This window comes from Anopheles arabiensis, chromosome 2 (assembly GCF_016920715.1).
Source record: "Anopheles arabiensis isolate DONGOLA chromosome 2, AaraD3, whole genome shotgun sequence".
NCBI lineage: Eukaryota > Metazoa > Arthropoda > Insecta > Diptera > Culicidae > Anopheles > Anopheles arabiensis.
Genome location: NC_053517.1, coordinates 16,179,001 through 16,199,020, shown reverse-complemented (window position 1 = coordinate 16,199,020; position 20,020 = coordinate 16,179,001). Strand labels below are relative to the sequence as shown.

The 20,020-nt window shown below is 47.7% G+C and overlaps 2 protein-coding genes across 8 annotated transcripts in view; one reads left to right on the top strand and one right to left on the bottom strand.

The window, feature by feature from the left end:
- Nucleotides 1-3,667, top strand: part of LOC120898761 — a 36,196-nt gene extending 32,529 nt beyond the window's left edge. For 6 of the 7 annotated variants that reach the window (XM_040305048.1, XM_040305049.1, XM_040305050.1 and 3 more), the window contains one exon: nucleotides 48-3,667. In XM_040305048.1, the coding sequence (XP_040160982.1) occupies nucleotides 48-171 (124 nt within the window). In that variant the 3' untranslated portion in view covers nucleotides 172-3,667. The remainder of the gene's footprint in view (nucleotides 1-47) is intronic. The other variant, XM_040305051.1, reaches the window with a different exon arrangement.
- Nucleotides 3,668-4,919: 1,252 nt separating this feature from the next.
- The window catches only part of LOC120895344 (serine-rich adhesin for platelets-like), a 43,172-nt gene continuing 28,071 nt past the window's right edge, over nucleotides 4,920-20,020 (bottom strand). The window contains exons 7-12 of the mRNA XM_040298621.1: nucleotides 14,102-14,310; nucleotides 13,031-13,991; nucleotides 11,356-11,984; nucleotides 9,050-11,085; nucleotides 8,769-8,961; nucleotides 4,920-8,682 (exon numbers count right to left, since the gene is read on the bottom strand). Coding sequence (XP_040154555.1) covers nucleotides 8,092-8,682; nucleotides 8,769-8,961; nucleotides 9,050-11,085; nucleotides 11,356-11,984; nucleotides 13,031-13,991; nucleotides 14,102-14,310 — 4,619 coding nt within the window. The 3' untranslated portion in view covers nucleotides 4,920-8,091. The remainder of the gene's footprint in view (nucleotides 8,683-8,768; nucleotides 8,962-9,049; nucleotides 11,086-11,355; nucleotides 11,985-13,030; nucleotides 13,992-14,101; nucleotides 14,311-20,020) is intronic.

The window sequence follows — 20,020 nt, the reverse complement described above, 5'->3', positions numbered from 1 at the left end:
AATGGTGTCTCCGTGTTTTTTTTCTTTCTTCATTTCGTCCCCCACAGTGACGGTAACGGTAGCATGAAGAAGGGCACTTCGCAGTCCAGCTTGAACGAGCTCAATCAAAGCTTGAAGATGAGCTTACCCCGGCCGAAGAGCGGCGAGTTTAGGGCCCTTTTTGAGGGCTGAAACGTCACCCCCAAAGGGAGCGTGTCCGTAAGAGGGTAGGAGCGGAGCGGAAGTGGTGGCATGTGGAGAAGTGTGGTGACGAGTGGGGGGAGAAGCATGTTTTCTTCAGGCCTTATGACAGTGACAATGTATGTGTGTGTGTGTATGTGTGTTTGTGTGTGTGTATGTGTGTTTGTGTGTGTGTATGTATGTGTATGAACATACACATAACCGACCCAGCGACGAAACAAACATCCAAAAAACACTGATACACACACTCTCTCTTACACACACACACACATACACACGCATATGCACATACTTACACACACACACATACACACGCATATGCACATACTTACACACACACACAAGAACAATGATCAAATGAAGCAATGAAAAAATGGCATCTACTCTTGTAGCGCGTTACGTTAGTGACAGGAGACAAACACACACACATACACATACAGACGTCAACTATCAGCTCACACTACACTCAGACACTAAGTACACGAGGGACAACCCCGTTTGATCGTTTCAGGTTCAGTTAGGATGCAATTTGTAGCGAAGGTTTTTCGGTTAGATCGAATTAAGTTAAACTAAGTATCTTTCTTCTTCGAGGGTAGTGTAAGTAGATGGTGAGAGTGGGATGGTACGGGAGGGGAGGAAGCGTATGAATGCGGGGGGACATCAAGCTTGTAGGAAAAGGGTCTTGGGGGGCAAAGTATATACACTTATACATATACAATTATACCGAAGGAGAGGATAAGAGTATACAAACACACTCACACACACTAACCCACACTCTTACACACACACACACACACGTACGCTTCCCCTCCCACCATGTGCGCACGAGCGGGCGCATAAGTAATTATATTTTAGGAGTTAGTAGAAAGTGCAGCGTAGCAGCGGCGCACCATTACATCTTTCTTTAGTTCTTCTTAGGCGAGATATACATATACATACATATATATATACATATATACATATATACATAGATATATGGTAGTAGTGCATTTGGGTGTGTGGGGGGGGGGAAAGGGAGGGAGGGTGGGAAACCGCCGCAGTAGTGAAAACAGGGAGTAGCAGAACACTTCAAAACTTGCGCTACAATTTCACGCACGTTGCAACGATGAGGAAGAACCAGTGAGAGAGAGAGAGAGAGAGAGAGAGAGAGAGAGAGAGAGAGAGACAGAGAGAGAGAGAGACAGAGAGAGAGAATTGAAGAGAAGCAATCACGAACCGGAAGAAGAAAGAGGATGACGGGGCGATAGGAAGGGACGAAAGCGTAGCAACAAAAAAAAAACCCTTCGTTTCCTGCACTCCGCTCCGGTAGTAAACTCAGGACTACTCTAAACGCTCTGAACACGCACTGTTAACGCACAACAAGCAGCATGAAGCAAACAAACAAAAAACAAAAAAACCAAAACCGCTGAGTTCTTCTTGGGGCTTTGCTTTCGATGGTGCTGTACGCGCAGGGTGCGGAAGCTTTTTATGACGTGCCAGCAGCTAATTGGGGTGGGAAAACCGGGGTGTGGTAAGGGGGAAACATTGCACAAAGGTTGCAGAGAACACAAACACTGCAGCGAAAACACAGCTCTGCGCACAGCTCGTACGCACGGGCGCGCGCAACGGATAAATACAGGCGACACGGGGAGCTAGAACTGGCAACGTTAGAACAATACGAGAGAAAGTCTTTATTTACCTTGTTGGTGGGCGTTGACGGGCGGTGGGGTTGGATGGTGGGACAGTTTTATGGTGGGCAAGAACGTCCACAGCAAGACCTGGCGAGTGGGTGCGGCGGGGGGGCTAGGACCGGGGGACAAGAACAATTAGAAACAACAATCGGGGATTTAGCAGGAAGGGGCCTTAGGCGCAGGATTGAGTAACTCGTATATAAGTAGAGATTTACACTAATGAATAAAACAATTAAAACAAACACAGACACACACACACACACCCACACACATACTCAGTCGCACGGAGAGGAAACAAGCGTGGACGCGGGTGCCAATACCACAAAAGCGCCCACTACAAAAAAAAATGAGAAAAATCGGGAGGTGCGTAAAGAGTGGCTCTTTTTCCTCATTTGCCTCCTTAACGCACTGCTAGGACGTGCTAAGCTGGGTGATAAAGGAAAGGAAAACACACACACACACACACACACACACACACACATTCGCGAACAATTACACGGGATATAAAGTGGAGGGACAGGGGAACATAGGCGTAGTAACATAGCGAACGAATCGAACCAGAAGAAAAGAAGGAGTGTAGAAAAAGGGGAAAGAGAAAGCAATTAAGTATAACTTAAGACGAACAACTAAAGCGGTAGCAGCGAATGAGGGAGAGATTTGCAAAAAGAAACAAAAGGCAAACGAAGTGGAAAAATAACAACCACAATAGTAAGGGTAAGGTAAACAAACATTGGAGAAAAAAGGAGAAAATCAAATCAATTAGAAAATAAAAACGAGAAAAAGGCGAAACAAAGATACAAAACTCAAACTAAAAACGACGTGGGAGCAAGAGAAACATAAAGCCATTTGAAACCGAACTCTCACTTTCTCTCTCACTCTCTATCTCAGTAGCGGTGTAGTGGTGTAGTAGTGCAACTGGGGTAAGAGCCGACGGCAAGGCGAGAGCAGACGGGAAGTAGTGTTGTGTGTGTCTGCGGGGCGGGGCGCAAAATGGCGGGCGAAGGCGTTTATTAGTTCGTGTTGCGTTCTTCAATTTATGTGTCGCGTCTAATTCGAGATTTTTCCAGTCCAAGTCCGTAGCAGTACTAGTAGCAGTAGTAGCAGTAGTAGGTGATGGAGAGAGGAGAGATGGTGTGTTTGCGATTGCAGAGCTGTAATTAAGAGAATCAAAATTACAAAAAAGAAGCTGAATAAAAACACACACACAGTCCTTTTCTTTTGTAGTAGTTTTGCGCAAACGAAAAACGCGCGGGCGCGCGCCTCAGCAGTTACGTTTGCCGCAACAAACAAACAAACAAACCTACACACACACACACACACAGTGATACAACAGCTGCTCTCTCGCTCTCTCTTGTAGGACAAAAGCAAGCAAGCCCAGCAAGCAAAAGAAATCAACTAATAAATTAGCTCAGCTACACACTCTCTCACACCGCAACCCCCGGGGCCGACCGCCGTCGAACGGTTGGCGGTGGCGGGGAGGGTGTTTAGCAAAACCAAACTCTATTTAGTGCAATTTTGTTGTGGGAGAAGGATTAAGCAGAAAAAAAGAGAACAAAAGGAGTATGAAGAAGAAAAAGGAAGGTGAAAAAGGAAGGGGTGTTCTGTTGTCCTGTGAAAATCAAAACAAACAAACAAACAAACAAAACCCAAAAGCAACAACAAAACAGCAACAACAACTCACAAAAGAGCGTTGTAGATATAGTTGATCGTCGTTTCATGATAGTTTATTCAGCATTACTGATAGATTAGCTGGCTTACACTACTAAAAACAGTGATTGTGAATAAAACCCTAGAATGAACTAAAAAGGCATCAAAAACACGGTCGGGTCCGTCTTTTCTGTTTGCATTTTTTTTTTTTTGCGTGTTGTTTGCGATGACGACTATTACTCTTCCTGTAAAAGAGTGGTGGAAAAGGTTCGGACACGAATGGCAAAGGTAGGTGAAAGCAGTGCTGCAAAATGTCACTGACCATGTCATAAAAAATCTGACTGAAACAAATTTCCATATCAGCGTCACGTACTCAATTGTGATAATCAGAGGTGATACTCAGAACGGTTGGTGTGACCAATACATGCTTCATGCCATTTTTGCAACCAACGCTTGGTCAGTCACTATATCATGACTTTTGTTTACTGTGATCAGTTTTACAAAATGTCACTTACATAGTCATGACGAATTCTGGCTGAAACAAAATCATTTCTGTGTCACGAGCTCTACTGTGATGATCAGAGGTGAGCCTCAAACAGTTGGTGCCACCATCACATGCTTGGTGGCATTGTGTGCAACCAACTCTTGGCCAGTCACTTGGTCGCGACATTTTCTGTCGGTGATTGTCACGATAGTCATGGGAGATATACGGTGCTTGCGAGTGGTTCCAAGCGACAAAATGAACATGTTTTCTCCCTCTGTTTGACCCGACATATATTCAAAACAGATACAGCGAGAAAGCATGCTCATTTTGCTGCTTGAGACCACACACCAAGTGTATTCCAAGAATATCGTGATTTTCATTGAGAGAAAATGTCGTGGCCAAGTGAGTGACCAAGAGTTGGGTGCTAATCAAAATGTCATCAAGCATGTCATTGATCCTCCAACTGTTTGAGTCTCATCATCATCTCAGTTGAGTACGTGAGCTGATTTGAGCTTCGTTTCAAGCATGAGTGTTGGTGCCTGAAACAGTGGCATTTGTAGGCACCACTGTTCACCAGAAAAAGTCATCATTATGCTTGCGCCGGCATTAAGCTAAGCTTGTCAGTATCGCGTTGTCAGTATTCGCATGTCGTGTTCGGCATATCATGAAGCACTTTAATCAGCAACGAGCATCAAGCTACCACGGATATGTTCATTGATTTCGTTGGTGAAAATCTCGCGATGCTTTTACATTTTGCAGCACTGGGTGAAAGGACCCAAATGAATGGTGAGGCGTCTCCATTGCACAAAACAGTCATGCAGAAGACAAAAAAGAAAAGAAAAAAGAAAATTCACCCGCACACACAGAGTGTCAGAGGCGAAATAACTCCGCTGGAGCCAAAGCCTCTATAAACTATTCAAACAACAACACAGAGTGTCTCTTGTGTTTTTTTTCTATCCTTTTATTTTGCCTTTTTAATTGCGCAATCGGTTAAACAGATACAAATTTGTGTTATAAATATATAAAATATTATGAAATAGTGAGTGTATGTTTGTGTGTTGGCGTGTGTTTTTTTATCACACAGCATGGATGGAAACCACCACAAACACACAACACCTTCCCTCCTCCTCCGCGTTCGATGTTACATGCGGGGATGGAGTAACACGTGTGTGTATGTGTGTTTGCGTGGGGAGATTTTTGTAATGTATTCGTATATTTTTCCTCACTTTTGTCCACACTTTGCATGTTTCTGTTTTTTCCTTTTTCCGGTCCCAGTGCTGTTTCTGCTTCAAAAACTTTTAATTCAGCACGTGTTTTGCAATTATCGTATTTGTTCGTGGCTGTCATCTATTTCTCTCTCTCTCTCTCTCTCTCTATCTTTTCCTCTCTGTGTGTAATCCTGCTTTCTTTTGCCTTTGCTAGGTTTAAGGTATGATATTTATGATTTTTATGATTGGTTTGATAAATGTTTATTTTTTTTAAATATACTTTTCTGCGCCTCTCCAACCCCTGCTATCATGAACCGCGTTCGCGTGTGTGTGTGTCTGTATGTGTTGTGTGTCTAATATAATAAGTAAGTATGATGAAAATGTTCATGCCTTTTGATTATCTCATCTTTTCGCCCTTTTCTTTCACCACCACTAAACCACAGACTGTTATCTTCATTTCGCATAACTCGCCTGGCCTGGTCCTTTCTGGACTGTCTCAATTCCTTCACTGTGCGCTGTGTGTAACTTAAAATGTAAGCCAATTCCTTAAGCAATTCACATTCTCCCCATTTTCATTGCGTTTTCATCCGTAAGTTGTTACTTTATTTCGTCGAGATTTCCACCTTTTGCATTCATATTCCTTCCTTCAACTTCAACACTTTCCCACTCCGCTCCGCTAACAGTAGCAGTAAGCTGCAACCGAACACAGTTTGTTCTGTGCCAATTAGTTTTGTTCGTTTTTGGTTTTTTGTTTTTGTTCAAAAGCTACCTAAATAGTTTCGCACTTCCTTTTGCCCTTTCGTTCAATGCTGCGCAACGGCAAAAGGAAACGTTGTTTTGGAGGTTTGCTGCGAGCGAGAGCAAAATTTCGCCTTTCCGTGTTTTGTTGTGTACGATGGAGTGGTGAAGTGTGCGCAAGAGCTGTGTGTATTAATTCGGGCTCTAATAATTCACGAGAACGCTAAGGAAAAGGCTACAATTAACGGTTACACTATTTTTTATTTAACACTACTATACGCAGGGGAGGGGCCGCTATGGGATTTTTGATGAGTTAAAATATTCGATTAACACACACACACACATGCACATACACACTCTCTTCGCGCGCCCTGCTAGAGTAGCCACATAAATTAATTCCATTTTTATCTTTTCACTGCCATCCCCTGCTACGTTCGAATTATAGTTCTTTGTTGTTGCTGTTGTTGTTATTAAACATTTCATTCCATTTCCTACTAATTAATCAATAAACGTTCAATGTGCATATAAGCGAGTTGAAAGCTATCTCGAAAAAAGGCAAAAGAACGCGCGCGCGCACGCGCACGCAAGGCTAGAGAGCTTGAAAAGGGGGAAAAAGAAGGAAATGACAAAAACAAAACAAGAACGCAACAACAACGGCCTTATGCTTAGCTGTCTGTTATCTGTTGTATCGCTAAAAAGCTCTGGGTGTATGTATAAGCTCTAATTTTGAATCGAAAAACCATTTTAAAGCAGACACCAGGGTGTATCCACTGGCAGCAGAAGAAAAGCTCAAATCGTTGACAAATTAAAAAGAATCATTTAAAAAGGAAAGAAAAAAAAACATTTCACTGGACATAAGCATGGGCTCTCGACAAACAGGAATAAGCAATCATCCACCATCGGTGATGGTGGCGTGGTGCGCAGTAAGTAGCTGCAAAGTGGCGTAAAATGGAGTGAGCGAGTGCGCGCGCACACGCGGTGCGTGTATAAAGCGAGAGATTAAATTCACTGTGAATTCAGTGCGCCCGAGAATGGATGGGATGTTGCAGCCTGCTATTACTATCCCCCTTTCCTTGCTCTGAATGCAGTTTTTAACAAGCATTATTTTTCTTTTTCTAAACAAAGCTACCACCAACAACAAATTGATTGGAGATTTCGAAACAAAAAAAAAACGTACGTCGCACGCTGGTTAATAGCTAAATCGTTGTGTGGTGTTGATGTTTCTCCTTCTCTCGGCGTACGCTCATACTAAAGGCCAGAAAACGCAACGGCGCAATTGAAACGTAAATATGTTATAACTACTAATCATCATGCTTGGCATAAAACAAAAAGATATACTCCTATTCGCTAAACTTGTAGGTATATAGGTAGTATTGGAGGGGGAGCGGGTGAGTGGGATGACGCTAAATAATTATATCGAAGGGAATTCAGCATTGTGTGTTTTATCGTCCTTTTCATCGTTTTCTCCCTAATTTCGTTTCGTTTCGTATCGTATGCGTTCGTTCTAACACGCGTGCGTTTAATCCGGGTCTAATGGTTCTCGCAAAATAGCCAATGCCTACCACAATTAACCGCCTTTCTCTCTCTCCGACGAATTGCGATCCTGAAGGGTCAGTTGTGTTTGAAATTTGTTAAAGTGCATGCACGCACGAACTTCTACAGACTGTAGCTCTAAATAACTGTTAAATAACGTGAAAACATGCAGAACACGTACCACACTACACTTGTGAGAAGAACGGTTGCACTACTATTACTAGATCTGCTCAATGGTTGCTTGGATTGTAGGAGGGGAGGGGGGGCTATTTTGCGTGACGACACAAACTCACTCACACACACGCACATACACACACCTAGACGAATAATTGTATGGTTCGATACTTTTAGCAAGATTTGCCCGAGAACGAAAGCAAGAAGAAAGTCTGGTTGTTGGTTGACCATTTGTTCGACTTTCGTCCCATTCTCTTCCCATGCATTTTGGCTGCGTGCCTTCATCACTAACTTAAAACACGGTTAAACAATAGGAATATGCGATTATGGTGTATTACGACCATTCGGGTGTGGGGGGAGTTAGAGGGGGAGCATTAGGTCTCTCCCATCCCATCCCATCCCACTGCAGTGCCCTCTCTCTCTCTATCTCTCCGGCTATTTTCCCCGATTAGTGACATCACATTGCTTGCGGAACAGGCACGAGCAATTGGTCAGCGGGCAGCTGCTGTTCCGGCTGTTCCGGTGGAGAGGTGACAGCTACTGGTGCTGCATCGACCGGCACTGCTGCTTCTGTCACGGTACCGACGACACCGTTCGTCTTGGCGGCAGCAGGAGCGGCTGCCGCCGTCGTTGCTGTTCCCTTGGGTCTCGTGATTGGCGCCGGTTTCTTAGTGCCCGGCGCTGGGGAAACGGCACTGGTGGTCGACTTCTTGGCCGCTACACCGTTCTGCTGCACCTTTCGCACTGAGGGCGAGGTCGCCCCGGCGGTGGCAGCCTTCGGTGCGAGCGAGGTGCGCGTGGTCGTCGTCGTTCTGCCAGCGGCTGTGGAGGACGACGCTGTCTTCGATGCTGTGGTTTTAGCGTCAAGCAACGGCTTCTTGGCGGCAGCGGTGGTGCTGCTACTGCTCGTTTTGCCGGCCAAACCACTACCAGCAGTGGCGCTGGTTCTGGTGGCAGCTCCCGTCCGCGGAACTGTGCTGCTTGTGGTAGTCTTGGTCGTTCTGGTAGCGGCTCCATCAGTCGCGGAAGTTCCGTTCGTTAGCGAGCTCTGGAAAAAAAATATCATTTAACACATTCGCCATTAGAACGAACGTTCTGGAAGCGGTTAGCCGAAATGTGGCGCTACACTCTTACCTTAGCTGCAACGGTTCTCTTTGCTGTAGTCGTTGTGGTGGTACTTGTCTTCGAAGGAACTGATGCACTCGATACGGCGCTCGAGGGTCGCGAGGTGACGGTGCGTGTAGTGGTGCTGCTGGCAGTCGACAAACGCGAGCTTGGTTTTGGGGCTGCACCAGCACTTCCTGTGGTCGGTTTGGGTGCGGCAGTTCTATATAAAAAAACGTACAAGAAAATGTGTAAAAATTACAACAAAACCATGATTAGATTCCCTTACGATTGTCCCCAATTATTCTTACCTCGTCACTGAACTAGCGCTGGCCGCTTTCGTTGTGCTCGATGCAGAAGTGGCGGTTTTCGTTGTGCTCGTGGCGGAAGCGGCCTTGGTTCGTGCGGCCGCCACCGACGATGCTGTGGTCTTGGTCGCTGGCGCAGCCTTTGCCGCGTCTGTGGATGGTTTTCCGGTCGTAGTACGCGCTGCTGCCGGTCCGCTAGACGAGGTAGGTGCTTTCGCGAGTGGCTTGCGGGCGGCAGTAGTGGTGCTGCTGCTGCCAACGCGTGTCGCTGCGCTCTTATTCGCAGTACTGTCCTTGGATACGGCTGCGGAGGCTGATGGTTTAGCGGATGCTGTCGTTTTCTTTGCCGCGGTCGTTGAGGGTGCTTTTGGCTTGGCGGTCGGCTTGCTGGTAGCCGCTGCAGTCGCTGCCGCAGCTGCAACTGCAACGGTGGCCGCAGCAGCAGCGGCCGCTACAGCAGTACCCGTTACATCTGCCGATTCCTTTTCCGCTTCGACTACCTGCGGTTCTTCGGCCTTCTTATCGTCGCTTGCAATCGGTTGTTCTGGTTCCGCGGGCAGTTCAGCGGTCTCCTGGGGTTTCGCAGCTTCCACCATCGGCTCTGGGTCAGCCTTCTGGTCAGGTGCGCCGCCCATCAGATCCATATAATTCTGCGATGCCTGCTGTTCGCTGCTGTCGACGCTGGCGGCCGGCTCCTGAGAGGAAAGCAGCCCTGGCTCCGGATCGTAGACAGAAGCTTCCAGCGCAGATGCCTCCTTGTGGTAAGCGGCTAGCTCTGACTCTCCAACCGCGAACGGGCTACTGCTGCCGGACGTTTTGCCCAACTGCTGCTCGATCGATGATTGCAGCATCTTGAACTCGGGACTCTGCGAAATGTCAGAGCTCGCGCCTCTCGGCACCTGATCGGCGGGGTAGTCTTCCACGCGCCCATGGTACATCTCTTCGCCCTCCAGCATAAGGTTATCCATTTGGTGCGTCAGATCGACGGACGACGGCGAAATGTCCACCGTTTCCTTCTGCTCCACCGACAGCTCCTCCTTGGCGCTGTAAGTTTCTTCCGGCTTCACGAGCTGATCAAACTCTTCGTGCGCGTACTGTGCCTGAACCGGTGCCACCTCCTGCGCGTCAACCAACGGTTCCTGGGGCTTTTCCTCCTCGTCGTCCGGCAGTTCCTGCACCTTGTTCAGCAGTTCCATCTCGGCATCCGCATCGGCAACTGCAGGCTGCGCCAGCAGATCGGCACCAGCATTTTCGTAATCACCGACACCGTTCGCCATGTCACCCGACCCAGCCAGCAGCTGCTGCTCCACCACAGTTTGTTCGTTAAACTCGCTCAAATCGAATGGGTGAATCGTCAGCGGAGAGCGCAGGTGCGACTCTCCAGCACCACTCTCGTCCGCACCACCATTCTCTCCATTTTCCCCACCGTACTCCTCGAACTCGTGCGGTCTCTTGTCCATCTCGGTTTGGAAGTCGGTTTCGGCCGGTACGTCCAGATCTTCCATGGACGACATCGTGCCCTTGCGTGGACTTTGCGCAACGATCGCGTCTTCACGCAGTTCATGCATCTTGGGATTGATCTCAGCGCCGCCACCGCCGACCGATCCAGTTACTGGTACGAATTCCTTGGCTTCGGGGTTCAATGACCATCCGTAATCACCTCCGCCACTGCCATCCTGCTGCTGCTGCTGCAACAGATTCATCGACTTCTCCTCCGTTTCGTACAGGTGCTTTTCGTTCAGCTCTTCCCCATCGGTCGTAGGGCTCATGGTATCGTCCATGCCCGAGCCGAACATATCCTTTTCGTGGCTGTATTGTTGTTGCTGTTGCTGCGCCGGGAAGTTCTCCACCGGAGACATTGGCGTCTCGGGCGAGTGTGGTTGGTCGCCAACAGATCCACCGTACATGCTAGCCTCCATGTTTACACTATCACTGGGAAGGTCGTACGCAGGCACTACCGGTTCGGATGTTTCTTCTTCGTTTACCGTTTCGCTGTTGGTATCGCACACCGGCGCGTCTGCTGCTGGCGGTAGAACGTCCTGGAACAGCGGGAAAAGCGAAATTAATCATTCATCGTGCGCTCTTTTCTACAAACTAGAACTAGAATAGCAAGCCATGCACAGCCGCTAACCCTAGCACAGACACACACACTCACTCACAGCATTGCACTAAAAGTGCATCACACGTCGTGCGTGTGGCCGCTTGCTATTTTCACACTTTCACACAACCACACACCGCACCCCTTCACGCACCCCACCCGTACACCGAACCCGAGCAGAAAAGAAAGAAAGAACCAACAGAAGCCCTACCTCGTTGAAATCGTTCAGCAAATTGACAACTTCCTTGGTTTCGCCGCCAGTGCTGCTGATGACATCATCAACTTCGTTCGCACTCTCCGACACGGTCGATTCCGCCGCGTAGTCGCCAAGAATATCTGCCACCGCCGCCGCCGGTTCGTTCGTATTCGGCACAGCCGCTACCTCGTCGTGATGTTCTGCCACCACAAGACCCTCCGCCGCACCGTCTTCTTCTTCCTCGTTGCTCTCCTGGGCCGGCGTTTGCTCCACTTGCTGCTGCTCCTCCTTCTCACAGTTCACTTCCACCTCCTCTTCCTGCTGCTGCTGGTGCTGTTCTTCGAATTGTTGCTGCTCTACTTCTTGGACTGGCTGCTGCTGCTGCAGCACGTCGTTTTCCTGCTGAGGTGGCTCTTCGGGTGCGAAACTGTTGATGCTGCTGCTGTACTCAACCGGGAGCGTAGTTTCGTCCGAGGGCGTGCTTTCTTCCGGCTGCTTTTCAGGCGCTGGCTGCGATTCTTGTTCGTGTTGTTGCTGCTGCTGTTGCTCTTCGCTGTTCACCTTCACGTAGTCCCATTCGTCTTCTTCGGAGTCTTCGCAGCAACCGGCATCATCATCCTGTTTGACGTCTGCACTATGACGATCTTGACACAAGAAAAAGAGAGACAGAGAGCGAGAGAGGGAGAGAAAGAGAGATAGAAAGGTGAAGTTTGATGATCGCTCACGTACGGCGCGGAACAAAATGACGGTTCGGAGAAAATACACCAACAATGTCTTCTCCCGCTTTTACACCACAGGCCGGCGAACTGGCGTTACCTTGTTGCACGGCAAAATCTGTCCACTTTTTTTATTGCTATTGCTGATATGCAAGCCAAACAACTGATTAGCGCAATACGGTCAGATAGGGAGACAAACAAACAGTTAAACGTTCACGATATTCACAGGCACGTATGACGACCAAACACAAGCCCAGCGTAGTCTGCTATGATTCATCCGAAGGCGAGCAACCATCAAACTGGCTGAGCGAGAACTTGGCCATTCCTCGAAACGCACGATACGCGCGAAAGAGAGAGCGAGAAAGAGTTTGTATGGGTGTGCGTGTGCGAGAGCGCGCGCGCTCGAAATGAGAGCGAGATCCGAGGCGTTGCATTTCGCTCGCTCGTGATGCAAATAACTGCCGCCCTTCAACGGATGCTCGCCCAAAGAACGCAAACGTCAAAAGTTGGCTCAGAACTATTCGATCCATGAAGGCAGGCGATGAGTTTTGTGCAGCAGATTTTAAACATCGCACGAAAACAGCGCCTGTATTGAAGAGTTTCTTTCGCAATTTCTTTTTTGATTAGCTTTGAACATGAAACATGAAAAATCCATGCCGTGAACATTGAAAAGAAAACAAAAACAAATATACCTAGAAAGATCTATCGCTGGACCATGTGTTAAGAATCAGAAAGTATGCAATATGATGGTTTTCAATTTGATTGCACACTTTCAGCCAAAACAAAAATGCACATACGGGTAGGAAAATGTACCAATAACTACTTCAAAATATCCAACACAGTAATTGGAAAAAATGACAACATTAATCCTATCACTGCTCAATCCAGGCAAGAGCCGGGTTCGAAGAGCAACTAAGGCACACGCCAGAAGGTTTTCTAAAATTAACTTATTAAAAACCTTTTTTTGTACTTACCAGTGCCATAATCACTATCGAACACCTTCTCGTGATGCAGATCCTCCTTCTCCGCACCATCATCCGCGCCGTCGAAGTCGGACTGCTTCTCCTCGCCCATCATCAGCTGACCATCGTCGTCGTCTTCGTCGTGCTCGTGGAGCATCGCTGCACCGCCGGACACCTGCTGCTGCTCGATCAGCTGTCGCCGTATCGCCTCCGGAATGCCGAACGAATCAAGCTGATCGATCAGTTTGTTGTCGACGATTGCATCCGCGCCGAGCAGATCGTTAACGATTGGTTCGTCAATCGTTTTGAGAGGAACTAGTTCATCCGCATTCAGCTCCGCCTTCAGGGCAGGCACGATTTCTGCTGCATCCAGCTTTTCCGACGCACCATCGCCCCCATCACCACCACCCACCAACTCGTCCCCGATGGTTTCGGTCAGCTCATCGTAATGATGATGCTCACCGTTACCGTTGACGTGCGGGACGGCGTGCACCAGCTGGTCCTCCTCGGACAGATCCACCGGCGGATCGGCGGCACTGAGGCTGGATGGTGATGTGGGCTCTTCCTCCTCGTAGTCGGTCGTGTTTGCCGCCTCGCCCACACCCATACTTGGCGCCAGATCGAGCGGTACGTTTAGTGACTGAGCGAACGGATTGTGATGGTGCTGTGGCTCTTCTGCACCGCTGTCCGCCGCGTGAGCCGTCTCGTGCTCCATCATATCACCATTGTCCAGCAGCTCCGCGGACTTGACGGCTTCCTCTAGCAGCGGGCTGGGCGATTGCTGCTTGCTATCGTGCACACCGTCCACGTCCGTCTCTGGGCCGAGGCCTCCGTCTGAGAGGAAGCCCATGTCGTCCATCGGACCGACGCACAGCGTGGAGGCGGCAGACTTTGGTTCCAGCATTGCACTTTCTACCATGAAGTTTTGTATATCGTCGTACGTTTTATGATCCTCCATACCGATGGCGTTGTTCTGTGAGGCATGACAAACAAGAAGTGCATCATTGTAACAGTTAGCAGAAAAGGGCGGTTGTTACTAGATATGTGTGCCAATGGTGATGGTGATGGACTTTTAATACCTACCTCAGCCAGAAAGCCATTACTGGCGGCTCCGTTAATCTCCATGTTTTGGCTGGAACGCAGTCTTGCCTTAGCCTCTATCTGTTCTATAAACGGTGTCTCCTTGATGATGGTCTGCGGATCCTTAAGGAACACTATTATCACTGTGATATTGTCTCTAGTTTTATGCTTAGCAAAGGATATTAAGCAATCAGTTACTTTCTGTGGATCATCTGTGGATCAGAAGGGAAGAGAACAGGGATCAGATTAGTACACCACGAATAGGGTATTTAAATGTTTCTTTTGGGATATTTTAGGGTATTTAACGTTACTAAATCGCACGCGCCATCTACAAATATTTTCCAGCATTCAATATTGCTCACGTTTCTAAATATAACTGTTACCACCAACTACCAAAGGACGTTCACACCCGAACACGTTTAGCAGGGCACTGACGGGGCATATTCGCAACCCGAAAACTATACCTAACCGGGTCTTAAGCAAACAATCGATCGCAGTATGACGCCCTGGGGAACCGGTAGCAAACGGAACATCGCCTAGGATCGCGTAGTGACGAATGCTTGCAAATTTGCATTGCATGACATCACGCACATTCGGCTGGGCGTGGAGGTTGGATTTGCGTGGCCAAGTAGCGCCAAGAAGAGTAGCCACAGCAGGGTCATAATACCTGTGAACATTATCTTCTTCGACTTTTATTTTTTCTGCCACACAAAGAAGCTCTTAAATGACACTAATGGCCTCAACACTTCAATACACCCTGTCATGCGCTGTCAATCATGAGGCGCTCCTTGTACCATCAACCAACGCAATGTTTTAAAGCTTTCAAATTGATCCGAATATCATCGAAAAAAATGCCAAATTTTCTGATGGATATTTCCCACACCTCAGTTGAATCTGTGAAAGACACACACACACAGGCCAATTCGGCCAGCACAATTTAAGAAAGTTTTCTATTCAATCCTACCGCAACCCACGGCAGGAGAAATGGGTACACGCCGCAGCTATTTGCATACATTCGCGCAAACGGTAACACGCCAAACAAACAATCGCGTGGTCAAGTGCGGCGAGTGCTTTTCCACGTGGCATTTCTCGAAGATTTGTTCAACGTTTCATTTGCCGCATTCTCACGCACAACCGCTACACAACCGAAGCGTGGCGGCAATGGCAGCATCAGCCAGCACTTGTTCGTTTTGCGGAATGTGGATAATTTTTCGCAATTTTTCTCTCTCACCACTTTCCATTCCTCGGTGGGTGAGCGCGCACACACACACACACACACACACACACACACACACACTCGTTTCACCCAGCGCCTTTGTCTATTAAAAGTTTGATAATTATCTCAATGAGATTGCAAGAAAACAGAAATGATGAACACTATGCTACTCTCCAGCCCACGAGCCATTTTTTGTACTGCTGCCTGCGCCAACACAGCCCAATGAACAAGCACACGAGAAAGGAGAAGAGAGGCAGAAGAGAGAGGGGATGAAAATTATTAACGGTATATGTATGAGTTTTCAAAAACAAAACAAAAAAGAAGAAGCTATTGCAAGAAAAGTAAAAGAAACACAATATGGCTATGAGTTAATCGGATGACAGCTTTCGGGGCACCACTTTCTTAATCCGTTGAATTGACATCATTATTTCTGTTGGCCAGATTGGGTACAGCCTGCAGTCCATTAACCATCAGTTCCGAATTGGCCCCGAGAATAGGAAACCGTTTACCATAATTTACCAAGCTCCGTCCAAGCTTGTCGGTCCACTTTTCTCCAAACCATGACCAGCCAAGCGACCAGGCGACCGATCGTTTTGACAATTATTATGAATAATGTTTCCATCAAATTAACAAACATTTTATGGCTGTTTGTTGTGATTCGGGTCACGCTCTACTAACTGCTCGTTTCCGGAAAGTCAACCTTTTGGGACTATCTTTTGCGGTAGCGTTACTCTTAAACACGTGCCATTTCTTGACCTTCACACCCAACGGAGGCCCCCTGGGTACATTTGGCATGGACCGGAGCTCTTCTTTTACCATTTGTAAGCACTGGTTTGATAAATAAACCATCCCAAAAAGGTTGTTTTGACGTTCCAGTACAGCAGAGAAAGCAAGTACGATGTGGCGCCTTTGCACGTTGTGATCGTTTTGGGGTCGATTCGAGACGTAAATAAATAAATTGATAAAATAAATTGGAGTACAGCAATCATGCGTCATTGCATTGCAATTTGCAGCTCGGGGTTCGGGCAATCCATGCATGGGGATGTTTCACACCTCAACACATATGGCGGGTGGTGTGCCCCCACAGACACCGAAAATAGGATTTGCTGTTTTGTGGTTCAATTTTAGCCGAATCAATACATCATGACAGGTAGAGCGAATTTTCTTATTAGATGGTATTGTCTAATGGTTATGCATATTGATCGATTGAACAAACCACTCCCCCTGTAGGGTGTATTTTGGCTGATGCAAAGAACAATCATTACACTTTATGTTATAAATAGATAAAAAAAGTGATTTCTGCCCATGATTTCACTCTTCAAACAGCTTCCCGAGAATGCACAAACAAGCGAGAGCACACTCGTTTTCCTGTTCCGGAAAATCTTCCCTCTTACCTTACACACTCAAACACGCACACACTTGCACACACGATCACCCCCATCCTCTGCCCGCTTGTCGAGGTAGGGCGCGCGTCAGCAGCAGCCAACCAAATACCAACGCGAGAATGCCAACGCAATGCTATTTTTGGAGGAAATTTTACCCCACCACAAACAACCGGTACACCACTGAGGCTGGGCTCACTGGCACGGACTGGTGCATCACCGCTAACCGAACGGCGCACAGCGAAACGGTGGCCGAATTACGGAATGACAGTGATCTTCACCAAACCCTCGACTGAAAGCCCTTGACCGCGACGACCCGATGGAGGGGCACAAATCGACATCGGTTTACCTTGATCAGCTTGAACGCATGGTAAAGACGGCAGAAACCCGGCACAGAACACACACACAAACCGTGAACCGGAAACCCGGAATGGCAAAAATGTGTGCGGCAAAATCTCTCCGCTCCGTTCCTTTGCCGTGCCCCCTGTTGAACAAACACGCTGACGCGAAGAGAAAAATTAGAAAAAGCTTTGAACACTAATGAGCGAACTGACGAACCCCTCACCATCAGTACACCGCTCTGTATGCAGTGCTCTGCTGTATGAAGAAAATGACAACATAGAAAAACCCGTGAGAGAAGAGAGAGAGATCGAGAGCGAGAGAAAAACCTTATTCCATTGCGTTCGCCAGGAAATTCGGTGAAGGGAAATCAGTTTCCGAACGTACTGCTCATGATGATGATGACCGGGGGGAGAGCCGTAGTGTGCGTTTCACCGGGAAGGGAAATGAATAAACAACGACGACAAGCAGCAGCAGCAGCGAATGAAAAGCAGCAGCATCTGTGTGCACGGCGTACGATCGCGCAAGACCGAGGGGTTTTGGATTGGTGAAAAGCATCTCTCTTCCTCCACAGCTCACTGGAGAAAGTTTCACCGAAAATTTCCACCCAGTTCAACGTACCCGCTGCTCTCTTTCTGCGTTTTGCTGTTTTATTCGGCCCCCGTTTTTCCTTATCGTTTTCCAGCAGCAACAAGCAAACAGCAGAGGGGGGCACAAAGTGACCAAACCCAAAACGGCCGCTACTTTTCCGTGGTGGCCTCGATCAGTGGCGCGACTCGATGCGGCCCCATTTTTCCGCCCATTTTCTACTCCTTTCCTTTTTCCACGGCTGCGCTCTCTGTGCACGATTGGGTGCGAGCAAATGAAACTTTCATCGAGATGTAGTCTCGCGTCTCGGGGGGGTCGTAGAAGGGAAGGGTGTGTCGTGTGGTATATGCTGGATGCCCAATTCCGACCGGTACTCTGCCAACCCAAGGCCACTCCCGGTGATCTCCCATTTGATCATGTTCTCTATTCCGAAGCATGTTCTCTATGGGAGCATATTACACACACACACAAATACACGTTTAGAAGCATTTTAACCTCTTTCTTTCTCTCTCTCACACACACACGCTGTCTTAGTTTTTACCGTAAAACGATGCATTCAATAAAACCGCTTTGAATCGTAATTGGAAAACCTTCACCGGCCGGCGAAAACCGAACGGCACGGAACTAACGATCGAAGCGAATGGAAACCCCGTTTTTTCCAATAAGATTGGCGAGAAGGAGGAAGGTGGTAGAAAGCCCACGCTAGTCAACTTGCGGTTAGGCTAGGAAAGCAACGCTGCAGCGCAGGGTGGCGCTCCGGATCAAGGCTAGCCCTGGATGGGGTGCAAACGTGAGGCACGGTGTCGATCAAGTCGAGATCATCGTCGATCGATGGAGAGACATGAAGCGAGCGATGAAGAGTGTGGAACACAGTGAGGCTCACTACGCTGGTACATGCTGGTGGCTAGTGATGATTTCTTCTCTTTTCACCCGCTCTCTGGTTTGCTCTCTTTTGTTTCTTTCGTTGCTTCCCTTCCATTAGTTCCGTTTTCCACGTTTTCCTTCAACGGTCACACAACTGACTGTGCTTTCTCTACCGTTTGTCATTAGGCTTGGCTTTATATTTGCCTTCCTTTTTACCTCGAAACATTTGTTCTTTTAAAATATTTTAATTTCCCAAAACATTTCCATCGCCATCGCCACCACACTCCACTCTTTTGGCTTCCTTTTGTTCTTGCTTTATCGCTTCATCTGGAGTCGTGCGGAAATGTTTTGATCATTTCAGCTGCCAGGGAAACCATTTTTCCATTACCACTTCTTTAACCACACGCTCTGGCCCTCCCATTTAGGGGTGGCTAGTTTTTTGCACTATCTAATACTACCGCCCCATCCTTCTCCCTTCGCTCCAGAGTTGCCACATTCTGTGGAGTGGCCGTTTTTGCTTCATTTTTGCTGCTGCTTGTTGCTGCAAAGCTTCCTCGCTCGTTTCCCATCGTTCCATTGGGTTATAATAAAATACCTACACATCCTGCTCCCGTGCTCGCCCTTCTCCGCCCCCCCCCCCCCCCCCCACATGGACCGTTATTAATGCATTTCGCAACTCGCAAAGAGAACGGCTCAGAGGAGGGAAACAAAAACAAAAAATTGCCACACCAACGACGAGTCGAAAAGCGTGGAATCAGGAAAAGCAGAATCTAACACACAGCAAAAATGGGGAAGGGGGTAGAAATGATCTCATTGCAGAGTGTGTGTGTGTGCATGTATCTGTGTGGGGTGTTGGATGGAACGACTCCACCTAACCACCCCGTACAACCAGGCACTCTACGCTCACCTACTTGCTCGCGCAGCTATGTTTATTACTATTGCGACCATTATTGTTATTACCGTCGCATCGTCTGTCTCTCTCCTCTATTGCTGGTGGTTCAAATGAAACATCAACATCAAACAAGGGGGGGGGGGGGATGGGGGGTGAAGAGTACAAGAACAAAAAGCGAAAAATCGCACACCAAACTTGGGGCCCCACGTAGTGCCGCAGTGGTAACGATCGTTATGAGAGGGTGATGATGATGATGATCGTTGTGTCATTGTGTCGTCGTTGGAAGCTTCCAACCATTTTGCAGCATTATTTCTCTCTTTGCAAAGAGCCGTTGTGGGTAAGCAAATGCAAGTGGCAAAGTAATGTAATGTAAAGGTTTGCAAGAGCAATTTGGCAAAGAGCGAGTAAAGTTCTGTAACTGCAAAGTCGTTTTAATTGCATCTGTCTCTCTCTCTCTCTTTAATCGTTTCACAATCTTGCAAAACAACTAAAGCGTCTATAAATAATTGAAATCGTTTGAAAACTGTTTGCTATTTGGGATGATTCACCAATTCCAATCACGGGCGCTGTTATGGAAGGAGAGAGAGAGAGAGAGAGATTCGGCTTCGACGAAGTGTATTCTTGAAGAATGAGCAATAATC